Source organism: Gadus morhua, chromosome 2 (genome assembly GCF_902167405.1).
Source record: "Gadus morhua chromosome 2, gadMor3.0, whole genome shotgun sequence".
In the NCBI taxonomy this organism is placed as follows: Eukaryota; Metazoa; Chordata; class Actinopteri; order Gadiformes; family Gadidae; genus Gadus; species Gadus morhua.
The window spans coordinates 21,602,595-21,614,940 of record NC_044049.1 but is presented as its reverse complement, the minus strand read 5'-3'; the positions used below and the strand labels follow the sequence as shown (position 1 = coordinate 21,614,940).

Below are 12,346 nucleotides of genomic sequence, written 5' to 3'. Positions count from 1 at the left end.
CTAGATCCAAACATGCTGCAACATTCAACATTATGTGTTCTCTTAATGGCCTGCTTCGTTTCATTGTTGTTTCTCAAAACGAGTCTACCTAACTGACCAGCCGTGGTCGGTTTAATTGGTTGACCCCATGTGTCCGTGGTTGACCCCCTGACCCCTGGTGCCTGGGGTTGACCCCTGGCCTGTTCGTCATGTTTCCTCTGAATTACCGAACTTGTGTTTATTATGCCCGACACCTGCGCAGCCCTGCGTCCAACGGCCTCCTCGTCCGCACATGTGCGTGCGCAGCACTTTAGTGAGGTGTGTGTTGCGATTAAAACCCACAAACATTTAAGAATACAATATCAGGCTTTTATATATTATGAAATAATGTTAAAGGCCCACTATGCAGGATCGGCCATTTCTTCGCAGTTTTCTCGGTTTTCGCTCACTCTTTTCTCTACACACCTCTCCCTACAGCTTCGTAGTAGATATTTTACAACACTGTCATAACAACTCTGACCCTTTCCCATGCACTTCTACGCTAGCCATCTGCATTTGCTTTCAAAGAAGCCGGCGAATGCGTGGAGCCACGTCCAAAGTAGATGTTCATAAAGAGTAGACAAGGTTATACATTTTGAAATGGTGCATTTGTGTTACAATAAACATGAACCAATCCTTTTTTATAGTTGACGGGAGATTTTATATCCTACATTAGAATTGTTTTATCTTTGGTTGAACAATTTGCGCAGCAATTGTACATTTATGTATCTGCTTAAGTACGTCACTTGTGTACGGAATCTCCAGTCCCCCCAGGAGAGTTGTTGTAGCCAAATGCTGTGTGTGGAAGATTAGGGACTCATTTATGTTTACGTGTAAATTTTTGCCAATAAACATTGTAAATAAATATGTTTTAAAATGTTTTCCTTTTTTAAATATAACAGATGTTTGCACCACTTTTCTTTCAGTTGTTCAATAACACACACTTTTTGGTTAGAAAAATATTTATTTGGGATATTGAAAAAAATGCAAGTGACAGTTATTCATGGGCTGTTTTTTTCCTTACGGCTATTGCGTAGCATCTTCTTGATGGTTCTCTGGATTTCCTCGGGACACTTGTAACCGCGCAAGTTCGGATGTCGATGGTGGCTGTAACGGGTCAAGCAGGCCGAGCCGGCTTCGGTCATCAAGCCTCGTAACGATAACTCATAATAACAATGCTGTTTGCCAACGCTTGTAACTAAGAAAAAATACAAGCAATTCCTGAAAAGCTCGCCCAACGTTTACTCGTGTCTGGCCTCTCTGTCGGTCAGTCTTCCTTTTCTCTTCTTCTGCTTCTCCGACAGTGGGTTTTTCTGTCTCTTTTTAGTCGGCTGATCCATGATGAATTTAACAATCGCTTCGTTACTTGTGTTTATCGAGCCGGTTCCATGTTTGTGTGTGTAGTGCCGTAAAGCAATTCCTTACTTCATGCCGAGACTCCCACGAGAGTGGGCGGCGGGTCGCCGGCAGAAACTTGTATTTTAAGTGCAATATTTATTCATAACATCGGTTTATAACACTTTAAATAAGAATGATAAGTCAAGGTTAGATCAAACAAATCAAAAGTGCATATGTTTTCTTTAGACCGTTTCGGTTCCAGACTTTTCTTTTTTTATACTCGGGGGGCCAGCGGGGTGGCCAACCTCTGACCACCCTGGCCCCCACGTGGCTACGCCACTGCGTGTGGCAGCTTTAATAAATAATACAGCTTATATCTTATAGCCTATCTTCTCCATAGTTGTCTAAAGTAAAAGCAGCCTACCGTTCAGCACAATAGAGACAACACACTAAACTGAAGTTCTTTTGATTGTTTTTCTGTTTAACAGGTTATCAGCTGCAGGCGTCTTTCAAGGCGAAGTTAAAGAAGTTAGAAAACTGTAAATAAATCTGTGAGGCGTGTAACTCTGCAATCGGATAACAGAGGAGGACCCTTAAGGTTAAATAAGGTTGCGTGGTGATATTTCAGCTATTTAATATAATAAAATATGATATAGTATAGGCTTATATTAGCTTATATACTCATATTAAAATAGAGTAATCCTCTTACCTGAACCGCAACACTGAAGCGGCCAAACTTGTGGAAAAACTGCCGGTAGAAAATTTGAAAGAAAAGTCGATTTCCTTTAAGTTTTAAATGAACATTTCACACGATCAATTACTGCGTTTCGCTTTCGATTTGAACCCTTACGATATTTAGAGTTAACTTGTTACTGAAAATCTTTAGTGAATTAGAGGTAGCCTGTCTACCCCGGACAGACGCGTGTGTCAGGTGGGAGGGGGGAGGTGGGAGGGGCCCCGGGATGGTGTGACAGCCTGCAGAGGGGAGGGAAGAGAGAGGGTAGACGTTGAGCATCAGGCGACAGGGAGGGAGGATGGAGTGGAGAGAGGGGCGAGTGGGAGGGGAGGAAAACGAGAAGGCAGGACTGTTAAATGTTTAGAAGATGCACACAGAGAGAGAGAGAGAGAGAGAGAGAGAGAGAGAGAGAGAGAGAGAGAGAGAGAGAGAGAGAGAGAGAGAGAGAGAGAGAGAGAGAGAGAGAGAGAGAGAGAGAGAGAGAGAGAGAGAGAGAGAGAGAGAGAGAGAGAGAGAGAGAGAGAGAGAGAGAGAGAGAGAGAGAGAGAGAGAGAGAGAGAGAGAGAGAGAGAGAGAGAGAGAGAGAGAGAGAGAGAGAGAGAGAGAGAGAGAGAGAGAGAGAGAGAGAGAGAACATATGGGTGAAAAAATGCCCTCACACAGAATGTGGCATGTAGCCTACCTCTGGAATCAGACCCTCTAGCAAAAGGAGGAGAAGCCGAAAGTAATAATAATTGTATTGTGACCAGATTAAGGGGGTCAGATATTGGACCATCATTATTTGTTTATCAGTCAGTGTGATATATGTCCAGAAACTATCCCATGCTGGTGCTTTATCCTTGCTTATAGTATTCAGCTTATTAAGCATGTGTTCATATGAGGCTGTTTTTATCATGGCGTTAGCCCATTCTTTAAACCCTGGAGTTGTAGGTGTATTCCAGTGTTTAAGAATCGTCCTTGCAGCCACTGTAATGCCAACCACAAGGACAGAAAAACTCTTTACTTGACACATTACATAGTTGACTTCTGTCACCTAGCAGGCAAAGTCTCAGAGAGACTGGTATTTTTCTCCCGGCCCATTTGCCAAGGTACTCCAAAACAAATCTCCAAAAGGGCTGAATAGATGGGCATTGCCAAATACAGTGTGATAAAGTACCAGCTTCTTTCTGACATTTCCAACATAAATTGTTATTCATAACTCCCATTCTTTATAGTCTTAGTGGTGTAAAGTAGTACCTGTGTATTATTTTATATTGGATGAATTTCCCTTTGGCTTCCCTTATGTACATTCCATTGTCAGATATAATTTTCAACCGTGTACTGTCCTCCATTATGCATCCCAAATCTTTCTCCCATATTACTTTTAGGTTATGACAGTCATATCTAAGCAATTGGTTGGTTTTCCTATAAAACATAGAAGCTCGTTTGCATTCCCCAGGTAGTTTGAGGTAATCCATGATGTGGTTCCCATCTCTGTATTGAATCTTGGAGGTAATTAGCGTCTGCTAAATGCCCTAAATGTAAATGTAAATGTAATACAGCTCCTGATTTGAAGGTACTTCCAAAAATTGTCTTTACCCTTGAGCTTATATTTTCTCACAAAGTCTGAGTATGATATAAACACTTGATCTTCAAATAGATCAGTAATGTTTCATATACAACTACTATGCGGCTTCTTCCAAAATACTGATGTCCTTCCAATTTTAATCATTGAGTTATACCATAAGGAGGAGTAGGATGCTTACAATGTGACAATTTAAACATTTTATGTACTTTGGTCCATATCTCTTTGGAGTGTGCCATGATAGGATTGGGTAAATTAAGGAAACACTGGGAGAGTCTACCTATAGGTGAAAAAGGGAGTGCCAACTTATTTTCAATAGCAACCCATTCGAATGTATTATCTTTATTCCAGTGTCTGGTTATTTTGGCCATTTCGAAAGAGATGTAATACAATCTTGGGTCTGGCAATCCCAGTCCGCCTTTGTCTCTAGGTGAGCACACTTTGCTAAGCATAATTCTGGGTAATTTCCCTCCCCATAAAAAGTCTTTAATTATTGTGTCATATCGTTTGAAAATCTGAGGCAAGGCAAGGCAAGGCAATTTTATTTATAAAGCACATTTCAGACACAGGGCCACTCAAGGTGCTTCACAGGGTTAAAATCAAATATAGAACACACATACAAAAAGAAACAAATTTAAAACATGGATAGAAATACAACATTTAAATAAAAGAAATAAAACATTTGAACAAAAAATAAGAATTCACGCTCTGAATGTCAAGGCAACAGGAGGAGGAGTTAAGGTGTTGTATAATGTCATCCAGGTTTTTCTTGTTTATCAGAAAAAACTCTGTCATGGCATCTGAATTTATTTTAAATGGGTACAGAGATAAAACATATCTTGAACCTGGTATTGATGCGGTAACAGCTTGTCTTATTTTATGAATTTTCTCTGTAAAGAAGGAGACAAATTCATTGCAGACCCTCGTGGAAAGATGTTCAGACGCTACTGTCACAGGAGGGTTTGTTAGTCTGTCAACAGCAGCAAACAGGGCATGTGCATTGTTGCTGTTTTTGGTGATGATGTCAGAAAAGAAAGACTGCCTTGCATTTCTTAGTTCTAGGTTAAAAGTACGTAGTTTCTCTTTGAACATATCATAATCAACATTGAGATTTGTCTTTCGCCACCTGCGTTCTGCTTTACGGCACTCTCTCTGAGGGGATATAGTTACTGGTACCATCCCCGGTGAACTCCTCGTCGAGTATATAATTGAATTGTGGAGAAATCCCAATTTTTATAAGATTAACCTTTCCCCATAATGTCAGATTAATTGTCCCCCATTTATCTAAATATTTTACTAGTACTGGTTCAAAGTTTAATGCTGGCATTTCTTCCACAACCTGGCTTAGTTTTATTCCCAAATATTTCATCCCTTTTGGTACCCATTTAAAACCAAAGTTTGTCATTAAGTTTGAATTGAGTGATCTCGTAATAGGCATGGATTCCGACTTTGTCCAATTATTCTTGTACCCTGATAATTTGGAATATGATTTTATTGTGCCCATTAAGTGGGGCGTCGAAATCAATGGGTCTTTTACCAGCATAAAAATATCCTCTGCGTACAATAACAATTTGTGCTCTTTCCCGCCTCCATCCACTCCTTTAATATTTGCATTGGCCCTAATCGAATAAGCCAGCGGCTCCAATACGATATTAAACAATAATGGGGATAAAGGGCAGCCCTGACGAGTTCCTCTGGTAAGGTTGAATAGAGGTGATATTAGCCCGTTAGTCATCACAGCTGCCTTTGGGCTTTTATACAAGGTTTTAATCCAGCTAATAAATGTTTGTCCGAATCCAAAATGTGATAGAGCTGCAAGCAAGAAATCACATTGAACCCGGTCGAATGCCTTCTCAGCATCAAGTGAGAGGCCAACGACTGGGTCTCTTCCTGTCCTGTTGGACCATATCAAGTGTAATAGTCTTCTCATGTTGTCTGTAGACGACCTATTTTTCATAAATCCCACTCGGTCAAGGTGTATGATGCTTGGTAATGCACTTTCCAGACGTAAGGCCAAGATCTGACGGACAATTCTTAGTCTGTAAACACGTTTAATCTTTTGTGTGTCTGTCAGACGCTGCTACTCTCTCTCTTCTTCCAGGATAGGATTCATTATAGATTCATGGATCATTTATCCAGAGCTGTTAAAGAAAATTGGACCACTCAGGAACTCCCAGAATGGTCACACAAACTAACTATCAGCCTATAATATTGTGTTATATTGAGATCTATTATGGAGAGCAGGTGGGTTGTACGTTTCTGATGATTAAATATCATTAACTCCTCGGATGGTCTGTCCGTGTGAACAAGGATCACTCAGAAATGTCCCCAAATGAGAATGAAGAATTTGAAAACCCTGGTTCATTACTGGGATGATACAAAAATGCCCTGTGTGTATGTGTAGCGTGTTTGTATGTGTGTTAATGGATTTTTTTTGGTTATTTTCATGTCTAAATTTTTACCTACTTGTTTTCCATTCTCCCAAACAGACCTTGAGGGCTTTGAGTTTGGAACATTATTAAATGTACCAGATGAGTCTTTCATCCGTCCCCAAACATTACTCGAGTTGAAAACCAGGTGACCAAGGCATCGGAAACCCTTCTACCTGTCTCTGCGTGTGTCAGTGTGTGCGTCTGTGTGTGTGATTGGATCCGTGTGTGTGTGTCTGTGCGCATGTGTGTTTATATGTGCTTGTGTGTGTTTGTGGGGGTATGTGTGTGTGTTTGTCTGTGTGTATCTGTGTGTGTGTGTGTGTGTGTGTGTGTGGCGGTTTGTGTGCGTGCATGTGTGTGTGTGTGTGTGTGTGTGTGTGTGTGTGTGTGTGGCCACACCCCCTTTAATTAAAACCATTACCCGTCCTGTCTGTGTCCATCAACTGTTTGTTCTTCCAAATATAATATGGGAGCTCTAAACCAGCCGGTGTCTTTCCGGGCGGGCCGCATCCTAATGCCTGCTGGGTAATGACATCCATTAGGGCTCCTAGCGCTGAGTGCTGCCTGACGCACTGTGTTGTTTTTGTCTTTGTGTGTGTGTTCTTGTCAAATAAAAAAAAAAAGTTTTTTATGCAGGTGCGTTTGTGTGTGTGAGGCTGTAGGTCTGTGTGTGTACATGTATCTGTCTTTGAGTATGCGCGTGTGTGTTTCTAAGAGTATGTGTGTGTGTCTAGGAATGTGTGTGTGTGTGTGTGTGTGTCTGTCGTGCACGCGCGTCAAGGAGCATGTGTATTTGTGTGTGAGTACGTGTCTAGAAGTATGCATGTGTGTGTGCATGCGTATGTATGTGTCTGTGTCTAGTCTGCATGCATGTGTGCGTGTCTAGGAGTATGCATGTATGTGTTTGCATGCACAGTGTGCGTTGGGCATTAAGGGCCCACCGCCTAGAGCAGCCTCTCCAGACACACTAGAGTTCTAAGGAGTCTTGAGTTCGGACCTGCTGAGTCTCGGCCCTCGGCTCAGCTGCTCTCTAATAAACTGCTGTGCCCTGGCCTCTTGTGCGTATGTCTATAGGAGAAGCCCACCACGGCCACTGGGGGGCGATGGCTGGTCTACTTCCAGTGGGGTTTGGTGAGTTTGTCCTCCCATCGTCAGAGAGCTTACGTTAGCAGCGTCTGCGGTCCTTTGTGTGTTTGGTACGGTCACTGGGATAAAGACATCGGAATATAGTTTCCATGACTCATTCAGCCAAAGCTAGAAGATGCAAGATGGCGGAAGAGGCCAGAGAGAGAGAGAGGAAAGCGATTAGAGCGTGAATAAGAGCCGAGACCCAAACGAACACAGCTTCCAACATCTTTACTACGACACGCTCCCAGGGAGAGATCAAGAAGCAACAGAATACACGACAGGGAGGGGAGCGGGCAAAAAATCAAAATATAAACCCAATGATTAAAAGCTCCATTTACCTTTATATTTATACTTACATTCTGAAATTATTGCGGATTAAAAAACAATTAAATCCTGGACGTATCATCAAACGGTGGGAAGGGATAATAATGTAAGGCGCAATGAAATTATCAGCACACGAAATGAACACCAACCATGCTCATCCTTCTGTCCTCTGGCGCCCCCGTGTGGCCACAAAAAAACTACAGCACAACTGAGCAGGGCGGCGAGGGTGCGACTTTAACAGAAGTCAACGAAGATGAGCCGCCGTATTTATTGATCAGATACAGGTTGAGGTGAATAGTCCCGCTGTTTAATATTGCTATGCGTCATTCAGATATGAATTTAAGTCGGGTCACATGTTCCCCTAGACGTGATGCTGGGCAGATTCCAACCCATCCTTCATCACATGACATAATCTGGATTATCTTCAGATATCAATCGAGAGAGTCCCCCTGTACCCCATGTCTGAAAGAGAGAGAGGGATAGAGAGAGAGGGTTAGGGAGAGAGAGAGAGAGAGAGAGAGAGTGAGAGCGACAGTGTGAGAGAGAGAGAGTGAGAGAGAGAGAGCTAGAAAGCGAGAGAGAGAGCAAGAGATATTGAGGCAGTCTCTGTAATCAAACCCCAAACCGTCCCAATCAGAGGTCAATCTTCTGCAATCACACTTTCTGAGCGGCCAGTCACACCCATTAACCCCCAAGTGACTTCACCTGAGCCAATCAGAAAGAGCTTTCTTCATAGGCTCCGTTTTGGAGGTGACCACAAGATCGTGGTCACCTCCAAAACGTCTGATTGGTCAGCGGTACATGGGTGGAGGTTCGGCCCCCCCCCCCCCGCGGGCGGGGCCTCAGCAGAGGCCGGAGACGTAGTCGAAGTCCCTGAAGGTGTCCTGGTCCTTGCGGGAGAGGACGCGGCGTTCCCGCGGCGGCGTGAGCGCCGGCTTCTCCCCGGTGAACTCCTCGTCGAAGTTACTGACGTCGGCGTTCCCGCTGAGAGCCGGCACGAAGGGCGGGGCGAGCTGCCGCTGGAGCAGAGCCTCCCAGTCCATGGTCTGGGGACACGGCAGGGGGTCAGAGGTCAGCATGGGTTCAGGGGTCAGCAAGAGGTCAGGGGAGGAGGGAAGGAGAGGAGAGGAGGAGAGGAGAGAGGAGGAGAGGAGATGCTGACCTTAAAGAAAGGTTGTTTCTTCACGTCCTCTGCGTCCTTCTCTCCGGAGCCCAGCCGTCTCTCTGGGTTCCTCCTCAGCAGCTGGAGGACAGAACAACAAACATGGAACCCTCCTCTTGTCTGAACCCTCCTCACATCTTCCTCACATCCACCTCACACCCCTCCACCCTCCTCCTGCAGGTCGCTGTTCCCCATGGGGAGAGCTATGGTGATCAACAAGAGGTGGTTTGAGGACGAGGCGGCAGGAAGCTCACCCTCCTCATGATGGCGATGGCGTCGGTGGACAGGAAGCGGGGGTAGCGGACCTCGTCGTTCACGATGCTGTCGAACACCTCCTCCTCGTCGTCACCGGGGAACGGCGACTGGGGAGGAGACGCTTATTAATACAGATTAAAGCTATACTGTACGATGTGAGAGAGCTAGCATGATTTGAAATTAGCTTCTCTTTGGAGTTCCGTTTAACTCCTCCCCCACCCTTCAGGACTCCCTGCCCCCACCCTTCGACACAGAGCCGTGCACGAGCGCTGCTGCTGCTTACGGGTTACTTCAACGGCAACCATTGCGTCACTTTTCAGGCCATTCAACTCCCTCAGCTGTCGCCATCGCTGAAAAGCTAATCCAATATTTATTCTCGTTTTTCCTCGAGCAGTCTCCAACTTATTTTTTGTTGCTGCCTTTTCAGTTTCTGTCTTTCTTTTTCTTGCCTTTTTAAAAGGATGAACCGGGGCAAGTAACGGTGGCAGTGGTAACTTCTGTTTTTTTTCTGTCATCGTGTTGACGTTGTAGGCTCACTAGGTCTAGTCCACTGTCATGAACTACTATGACAACAACGCTTTCTTTGCCCTCCGTGAACGCGCTCAGTTCGGCTCAGTCTCATACACAGAGGGGAGAGAACGCGCAGGCTTGTGATTGATTCTTTAGATTCGGGTACAATGTCCCCGATTGGTAAGCATTTTAACAGGTTTATAGCCGATACAGATTTCGTTTTTTTTTCGCTTCTTTTTCATCGCCCATAAGTTATTTATTGCTGTCAGGATGTAAAAACCAATTTCAACAACATATTAAAAAGTGCATATCACTGGAAATCGTACAGTATGCCTTTAATACAGGTATGAGAGACATTAACCACTGCTGCCACTAGATGGCACCGTCGTTGAGTTCAGAGTCCTTTACCTTCAGCAGGACGGAATCAGGTTATGACTCAACATTTACAAGATACCCGTCTCTGTACTGTCTTACCCCTACCTGTTCCTTGATGACCTGTCTCTGTACTGTCTTACCCCTACCTGCTCCTTAATGACCTGTCTCTGCAAAGTCTAACCCCTACCTGCTCCTTAATGACCTATCTGTACTGTCTAACCCCTACCTGCTCCTTAATGACCTGTCTCTGTACTGTCTAACCCCTACCTGCTCCTTGATGACCTGTCTCTGTACTGTCTAACCCCTACCTGCTCCTTAATGACCTGTCTCTGTACTGTCCAACCCCTACCTGTGGACGAGAGTGACCCGGTTGTGAATGCTCACCTCTCCCACCATCATCTCATATATCAGGACCCCCAGCCCCCACCAGTCCACCGCCCGGGTGTACGACGTGTCCGTCAGGACCTCCGGGGCCAGGAACTCAGGGGTCCCACAGAAGGTGCTGGTCCTGTCCCCGAAACCCATACCTGGGGAGAGGGGGGAGTGGGGAAAGAGGAGGGAGAGAGGATAGGAGAGGCGAAGGGAGGAGGAGGAGGGAGAGAAGGAGGAGAGAGGAGGTGTGTGGATAAGAAGAGAGTGCAGCATGACAGAGGAGAGGAGGGACACGTAGAGAGAGGGATGATCTGGTCTATGAACTCCTATAATGTGTTGTTCTAATGTGTGGAAACAGCACTAATCGGGTCGTCTCGATTACACTAGCGGTATATTGAATGGTTCTTCCTGGAAGACCGACAGACACCAAGACTAGAGAAGCATTGGATCACGGGAGCCAGGGACTGACAACACTCCCGGAGAGCCAGGAGCCACTCAGGACGCTTATTATGGGCTTGAGGACAGGGATAGAGGCTTCCCTGTTTCCACCAGATTACAGGAAACAGGAAGGAGATGAACACAAGGAACAGAGAACCCCAGGACAGTTGCGACATAAATGACAGGATTATGTTGTAGTGGAGGGGTCTGTCTGTCTGTCCCTCTGTCTGTCTGTCTGTCTTACCTTCTTTACAGAGGCCAAAGTCTGCTATCTTCACAAAGCCCTCTGTGTCCAGCAGCAAATTATCCAGCTTGAGATCCCTGGCGGGGTGGGGGAAAGAGAGAGAGAGAGTTAAAGAGAGAGACAGAGACAGAGAGAGCTCAAAGGATAGAAAGAGAGAGAGGTGAATGAGGGAGATCCATTTCAAGGCGGTACTGGGTGTCACCAGGGACCCTTCAGTCCTGCTCCTAGTGACAGAGCTCCTGGGCAGACCCAAGAACAATGGAGGGCGGAGCTACGCCTCGCTCCTGTTTCAGTAAGGAGTTATTTTACTGAAGACTCTATTCTACTGAAGACTCTATTCTACTGAAGACTCTATTCTACTGAAGACTCTATTCTACTGAAGAGTCTATTCTACTGAAGACTCTATTCTACTGAAGACTCTATTCTTCTGAAGCTATCTGAGGAGGATACTCGAGCCGCCGGCCTACACAGGGCTCAAGTTTACAGACACATCATCCCTACAGTTTACAACTGATGGATGAGTTTGAGTTTGGAGTTTGCAGACACAGACCTGACATTTCATTGGTCAGACCTCATGAACCTGACGTCTGATTGGTCAGACCTCATGACTCTGATGTCTGATGGTCCAACCTCATGACCCTGACGTCTGATTGGTCAGCGGTACATGTCACTCACCGGTAGACGATCTTGTGGTCGTGCAGGAACTGCAGACCCAGAACCACACAGGCGGAATAGAACCTACCGGAGGAACATCACAACGTTACACACACACAAACACACACATAGGTCGGACAAACAGGTCGGACAAACAGGTCGGACACACAGGTCGGACGGACACACACACACACACACACACACACACACACACACACACACACACACACACACACACACACACACACACACACACACACACACACACACACCCACCAACACACACACACAGGTCAGACAACCCCCCCACCCCCACCCCTCTCACATGGCGCGGGGCTCCAGGAACACGTCGGTGTGGATGTGCATCATGAGGTCGCCCCCCGCCGTGTACTCCATGACGAAGCACACGTGCTCCGGGGTCTGGAAGCACGCAAACAGGTTGACCAGGAAGGACTGCCGCGCGTCGGTCACCGTCTCGAAGATACGCTTCTCACACATCAGGCTGGAGGGGGGTGAAACATATTTACATTAACATTCAAGGTGACTTACAATAAGTAAATTTGTCAGAAGTAGGAGAAACAGCAATATATCTCTGTGGGTACAGTAAGGGTGTTCATAGAACCAAGTGCTGAGCACTAACAATCACTAGGTTAACCCATTCCCCAAACACAACAAAGAAAGCTCGGGTCCCCCCTGCTCCAACTACCGCCAATCAAATCCTCAATCACCCAATCACAGCCCTCCTTCAGTCTGGCTACGCCCCCATATCCCATAGGACTCGCAAAAGAAAGTCAGAC

At 45.5% G+C, this 12,346-nt stretch overlaps 1 protein-coding gene across 3 annotated transcripts in view; it reads right to left on the bottom strand.

Moving 5' to 3' along the window:
* Positions 1–7,426: 7,426 nt before the first annotated feature.
* The window catches only part of pkn1b (protein kinase N1b), a 32,300-nt gene continuing 27,380 nt past the window's right edge, over positions 7,427–12,346 (bottom strand). For all 3 annotated transcript variants that reach the window (XM_030339015.1, XM_030339007.1, XM_030338998.1), the window contains exons 16-22: positions 11,875–12,051; positions 11,571–11,633; positions 10,896–10,972; positions 10,226–10,368; positions 8,956–9,063; positions 8,702–8,782; positions 7,427–8,585 (exon numbers count right to left, since the gene is read on the bottom strand). In XM_030339015.1, the coding sequence (XP_030194875.1) occupies positions 8,382–8,585; positions 8,702–8,782; positions 8,956–9,063; positions 10,226–10,368; positions 10,896–10,972; positions 11,571–11,633; positions 11,875–12,051 (853 nt within the window). In that variant the 3' untranslated portion in view covers positions 7,427–8,381. The remainder of the gene's footprint in view (positions 8,586–8,701; positions 8,783–8,955; positions 9,064–10,225; positions 10,369–10,895; positions 10,973–11,570; positions 11,634–11,874; positions 12,052–12,346) is intronic.